General features: G+C 46.6%; 1 protein-coding gene across 1 annotated transcript in view; it reads left to right on the top strand.

Moving 5' to 3' along the window:
* The first annotated feature begins 1922 nt into the window (after positions 1–1922).
* The window catches only part of INSL6 (insulin-like 6), a 29936-nt gene continuing 25289 nt past the window's right edge, over positions 1923–6569 (top strand). Inside the window, exon 1 of the mRNA XM_006863838.1 lies at positions 1923–2199. Coding sequence (XP_006863900.1) covers positions 1923–2199 — 277 coding nt within the window. The remainder of the gene's footprint in view (positions 2200–6569) is intronic.

The following is a 6569-nucleotide window of genomic DNA, read 5'->3' as shown; positions in this document are numbered from 1 at the left end:
TTAGGTTCTCTAGACAGACACAAATCCCTGCCTGCATGGAGTTTCTGTTCTGGTAGGAAACCAAAGATAACATATAGAAAAGTAAACCAGTGGTTAGTGGAGAAATACAAAGCAAGGCAAGGATATAAACAGAGAATGGCAATCTAGTCTGACTTGCCGAGCTGCTGTGACAGATATTAAATATAATGAGTCTTTTCCTTTCCCACAGGATTTCCCCTGATACAGTCTGAATAGGACTCAGAGGCTACTATCGTTTGGACATAACTGTTTTTCAAAGAAGGCTATGAAACACTGCCAAGCAAGACTACAACCACTGTTTTAAAAATTCACTGTTAGTTAAATTTTACAGCTCTTAAGAGCCCAACTGGGAAACAGGGCATAGCTGGGGGACAGAAAGAGGGAGGAGAAAGACATGGAGTCAGACAGAGGACAGGGACGAAAACAAACTGTACAGAATGTCACTGACAAGGTGGCACCCCATGTGGCTTTAGGCACCTTGACGCTGATACCTCCTAAGGCGGCCTCCGACTGCCCCCTTGTGGCTGCTAACGTGCCTTCTTGGTCAGACCAAAAACCAAACTGTTGTTGGGTAAGTGCCATAGAGATGATTCTGATCCATAGCGACCCTGTATAGCGTTTCCGAGGAGCCACTGGTGAGCTTAAACTGCCAACCTTGCAGTTCAAACGGCTTTGCAGTCTGGCACATTAACCCACAGCGCCACACCAGGACTCCCCAAACCTAAACTGGGTATAGGTGATTTCCACTCATAATGACCCTCCAGGGTTTGTTTCTACGGCTGTCATCTTTATGGAGGCAGATCGCTACATCTTTCTTCCGCGGAACAGCTGGTGAATTCAAAGCGCCAATCTTTGTGTTAGTGGCCGAGGCCTTAACCACTGAGCACTTTAACCACTGTGCCATTAGGGATCCTCTTCAGAGGTAACACACACTCTTCCCTGAAAATGATACAGGGCCCTTTATTATACATCTCTATTGCGATGCACTTTCCTGCCCTGCGGCCTCTTGTGGGTCCCTATCACGAACGAGTGGCAATTTGGCAACAGGAGACGGTCTCCAATCTATGACGGGAAGAATCAGGGTTTCATCCCAGGGCCTTCGGAACAGCACCTGGAAGTTTCGAGTCCAAGGCCCACCGTCCCCTGGAAACTGGCAGGAGTCTTCTTGAGCGGACCTGGAAATGATGCCAGCATGGGCCCAGCAGACACTGGTCACCCCCTAGGGGTACAGACACCGGCCCTGTTCTCAGAAAGCTGCCCGGGGCAGAAACTGTCACACCACAGATGGATGGAAGGGACCTAACGTGAAGGAAGGGACCTAACGTGAAGGAAGCGCAGGAGCCAAGAGAGGGTTCTGGGAGGAAGGAAGAGCTCAGGAACCCCGGCAGAACGAGGGCAAAACGCAGTCTAGGTGGAGGGAGCGGCATGGTATGGCCACGTTATCCGTGAATGGGTCCCAAGTCCCCATGCTTCAGGGAGGAAGGCGAAAACATGGGGCATTTAGAACCTTCAGGGATCTGAGAGCCGTGAGAACCAGCCACCCGAGTCATCGTCGCCATGTGTCACATCCCCGAGTTCTCGCGAGGCCCAAACATTCTCATAAGCCCCTTGATGGAGCCTCAGTGCCTTTGTCATGCTGCTCTCGCGGCACCTCTTGCCTCCCTTTCCTTGCGAGGCCCATACACGATGACAAACCAGCCGAGCAGTAGCCTCACCTCGCTGTCCTCGCGTATCCTGCACGTGCTCAGAAGCCTGTGTAGCAGGTCTCACTTCACTGTTCTCGCGACACTTGCATGAGCTCAGGATTCCCCACCCCCACCCCACAGGGTACGCGCAGGCGCAAAGCCGGACCAGACGCTTGGACAGCCGTTAGGGGTCGCTACAGGCCGGGCGGCGGCCCAGGGATGCAACGTCCGCTCTGCTTGTGTGGGCTGCAGCTCGGGCTCCTGCTGCTTCTATTCTCCTTTGAGCTGAGCGGCGCTTCTAGGCCCAAGAAGCTCTGCGGCAGGCACCTGCTGATGGCGATCATAAAGCTCTGTGGCCTGGAGGACTGGAGCAATTTGGAGGAGAACATTCATCACTGGCAGCTGGTGCCCCGCGCTGTGGACGCCGTGGGAACTTTCCTCCCAGCCCGGTTGCCAAGCTCCAGAGGGTCGGCGGGCTGCAGAGACTCACAGCCAGGTACAGATCGCACCCAAGGCATATTTGCCCACGCCTACACTTGTCATCCCCAGGAAATTCACAGCACACAATTGAAACAAACGAGACCAGGATGTATTGTGGGCACACACAGTCTCTGTGACTCTTTTCTCCTTTTTTCCCTAGAAGAAATAAGTGTACACATAGCAGCTTCTCCCTTGGCTTCCGCTGGCTGCAGTACCCATGTCACTCGGCAGACTTCCTTTTGCCCTTTCCAAGCCCAACTTAAGCAGTCATCGCTGGTCCTTTCCTAGCTCAGCACCGGCCTCACTGTTACCATAGTAGCTGGAACATTCGTCTATGTGACTGTCATCAAAACCAACCCTGGTGTTATGAGTCCATTTTTATCCATGTGTACAACTGCTCCAGAGGAGTTTCTGGGCTGTAATCTTTGGTTCTGTCGGATAAGCACTGGACTTGTAACTCAACGTGGGCAGTTCAAACCCACCAGTTGCACCTCAGTAGAAAGATGAGACTTTCTGCTCCTATAAAGATTTACCGCCCTGGAAACCCAGGGTTTCTCTGAGTCGATTCTGACTCAGTGGCAGTGGGTTTAGTTCTTGGCTTTTATCTTTAGGAAATCACTTTCCAGGATTTTCTTCCGACCACCAAACATAGGTTCGTAGTCGAGCACATTGTAGCCAGGGACAAAACCATTTCTACCAAACCCTGATTGTCATCAGAACCAACTGTATAATTTGCAGGGTCCAGTAAAAACTGAAGACCATAGAAGAATTGATGCATTTGAGTTATCATGTTGGAGACAAATATTAAAAGAAAAACAAACCAATTTGTGTTGGAAGAAATACAACCAAAATGCTTCTTAGGCCGGGATGGCCAGACTTTGTCTCTCATACTTGGGGCATATTATTAGAGGAACCAGTCCCTGGAGGACATGGTGTTAGGTAAAGGAAAGGTCAGCAGCAGAGAGGAAGACCCCCAATGGGATCGATTGGCATCACGGCAGCAGCAATGGGTTCAAGCATAGCAACAATTGTGAGGTTGACCCAGGACCTGGGAGTGTTTCATTCTGCTGTACATCGGGTCACTATGAGTCGGAACCAACTTGACGGCACCTAACAATAACAACAACAGTGCAAAATGAAAGCACAAGATTCCTTGCTGAAAATCAGGAAAGGTCCATGAAAACTATCAAAACATGAAGATTTTGAGGAAGTTTAGTGTAAGAATATGCGAGGGAAAATAGAATCCCCACTGAATAGTTTTCAGCTAGTCTAGATGGGTCTGGTGAAAAGAGATGGGGATACGATTCTGATGATTCAATGTTGTTCTTGTTATGTGTCGTGGAGTCGGTTAGAGTAATTGTTATCATAACTAATTGCAACTGTCGAAACTGTAAAGGTAGAAGTTTTATAATGTAAATGGGGGAGTAGTTAATCTTACAGTCCAGAAACAGAGGACCCTAGGATCATCAAGAGAGAAGAGCACAGCAGAATGTGGGACCCTATCTAAAGAAGCAGTAACACCACAGATGGAGGCAGAGATGGGAACATGGAGAGAGGGAGCAGCTGAGGACTGTAGACTCATGGAAAGAGAGGGACTGGGTGCTAGCGGCCAAGAGGCAGACTTGCAAAATGTGCCTTTTGGTGTTTAAATTACTATATATTCCTGAGTGTTTTTGTGTATACCTCCCTAACCCCCACCCAAAAAAAACAAACAGTGGGAATGGAAGCAAATACTGGTGAATGATGATGCATGGAGGAGATTGTAATCATTGCAATGAGACGATGGTGTAAAGCTGATGTTCTCCCATGTAAACTCACTCAGTCCAGTATTTAAAAAATAATAAAAATAAAAACAAAGACTTTTCCTTTGTTCTGAGTATGCATTCTGCTCACATGAATGAGCCCTTGTCCCATCAGCTGTCATTTACAATGATCATGCACTTATACTGTACGTGCGAGTTCAAAATAAAAATATTGAGACATGCAGAGCAGCAACAACAGGGCATTAAACCAGTTGCAGGGTCCTTGTAAGCACTGGGCCTATTCTACTGCATAGGTCTACCTCCTTCCCATAAAGTCAGCCCTGTACATCACCCTAATTATAGGGGCTTTGTGAGGCAGGTCTTTTATCTGAAATGCTGAGCTAAGGCCCCACTGCATAAAACTCAACAACCCCACAGGAATGAGTAGAACTGAGACTTAAGGTTTCTGAGAACTTAAATCTTTACAGAAACAAACAGCTTCATCTTTCTCCTCCCTACCACATACATCCAAAACACCCACTGCCATTGAGCCGATTCCGATTCTTTAGCGACCCTACATAGGGTTTCCAAAACTATAAACTTTTATGCAAGCAGGCAGCCTCCTCTTTCTCCTTCAGAGCAGCTGGTGTCTGGCCATGGACGGTCTGTCAGAGGAGGTTTGCCTGTTGCAGATGTTGAATCAGCAGAACTTCCAAACTAAAACTAGAAGAAAGGTCTGGTGGTATACTTCTGAAACTCGAGCACAGAAGACCCTAGACCACAATGCCCCTATCTGCAGTCGATCATAGGGGCTGATGTAGGATTGGGGATCATGAGGTTCTGTTGTGCATGGGATCGCACGAGCATGGTACAGCTCAACAGCAGCTAACAACCATGGCAATGTCCTTATGGCTTTTAAGCAGTATTTAGGAAGCATATTCTTGTTTCAGATCCATCAGTATCTTCCAACTGTGTTTCTACATTTGTGACTAACACATTTTAGTCCCAATATGGTCTACTATTTTAAGAGAAATACACACTATGTATGGCCTATTAAGCACTGGACTGCTTGGTATTTCAAACCTACCAGTTGCTCCTCAGAAACCCTATACAGGGTCACTGTGAGTCAGAACTGACTCAACCACACTTAACAACAACAGCATAGTAGGGGGCCTGGTGTGGTGCTGTAGGATAAATGCTGGACTGCTAACTTCAAGGTCAGTGGTTCAAACCCACCAGCAGCTGCTCCTTGTAAACACTACACAAGGTTACTATGAGTCTGAACCGACGTGACAGCACTTAACAACTACAACAACAATAGAATAGTAGGGAGTGCTAGTTGCACACTGAGTTAAGCATCTGGCTGCTAACATCAAGGTTGACAGTTCAGGCCTAGCACTCATTCTGCAAGAGGAAGATGAGGTCCTCTGCTCCCATAAAGATTTGCAGTCTTGGATACCATCTGTAGCCATTTGACTCTGCCCAATGGGGTTGTTATGAGGCAGAATGGACTTGATGGCAGTCAGTGGGTGGTTAATAGCCTGGTGTTCTTGTTAGGGGTGGTCAGGTTAGCTCGGACTCATAGAGAGCCTATGGACAGTGAAACAATCACTTCCTGGTCTACTGTCCTCAGAATGGTTTTATGGTTGAGCCCATGGCTGTAGCCATGTGTCGGTCCATCTTGTTGGGGGCTTCCTCTTTTTCACTTCGTAGACCAAGCATGATCTCATTTTCCAGTGATGGGTCCATCCTGATATCACACCCAAAGTACGTGAAACTAAGTCTTGTCATCCTTACTTCTGACTGTACTTCTTCCAAGACAGATTTGTTCATTCTTCTGGCAGTCCATGGTGTATTCAATATTCTTCGCCAACACCATAACTCAAAAGCATCAATTTGTCCCTTTTCACTGTCCAACTTTCGCATGCATATGGGGTGATTAAAAATACCATGGCTTGGGTCAGGCGCACCTTAGTCCTCAAAGTGACATCCTTGCTCTATGACACTTTAAAGGGGTCTTGTGCAGATTTCCCAGTGCAATATGTTATTTAATTTCTTGACTACTGCTTCCATGAGTGTTGACTGTGGATCCAAGCAAAATGAAACTCTTGTCTTCTCTCTGTTTATCATGATGTTGTTAACAACACAGTATTACTGAAAAGCACTGCCTTTTTTTTTTTAAACCTTTTGTGAATTGAGTGAAGGTTTACAGATAAGATCATCAGCTTTGCATTCAACAAATTAGTCACATTGTTTCATCTCAGTGATTACAGTCCCCTCCCTGCAGCAACATTATCCCACTTCCTCCCTGTGGTTCCCTATTTACCTCTTATATTTCACAAATGAACAAAGCAAAAATATTTGATGTACCTTTTAAAGTAATTCAGTTGATTTGATTTGAACAGATCTTACAGAAGTCAAGATTCCTAAAACTAAGGAAAGGCATGCATGTCAGAAAGAGTCCCTCAGTAGATGACTGCACGTTTTGTTGTAATATTTGGCTTTATCTTCTCGAGCTGATCTTGGAAATTTTCTGTTCAGCTCTTTTACCTCCTCATTTCTTCCATTTGCTTTAGCATCTCTACGCTGGAGAAGAATTGATGCTTTTGAGTTATGGTGTTGGAGGAGAATGTTGAAAGTGTCA

This window comes from Chrysochloris asiatica, unplaced genomic scaffold, assembly GCF_000296735.1.
Source record: "Chrysochloris asiatica unplaced genomic scaffold, ChrAsi1.0 scaffold00056, whole genome shotgun sequence".
NCBI lineage: Eukaryota > Metazoa > Chordata > Mammalia > Afrosoricida > Chrysochloridae > Chrysochloris > Chrysochloris asiatica.
Note: the sequence above shows the minus strand (reverse complement) of the source record. Positions and strands in the feature narration are given on the sequence as shown.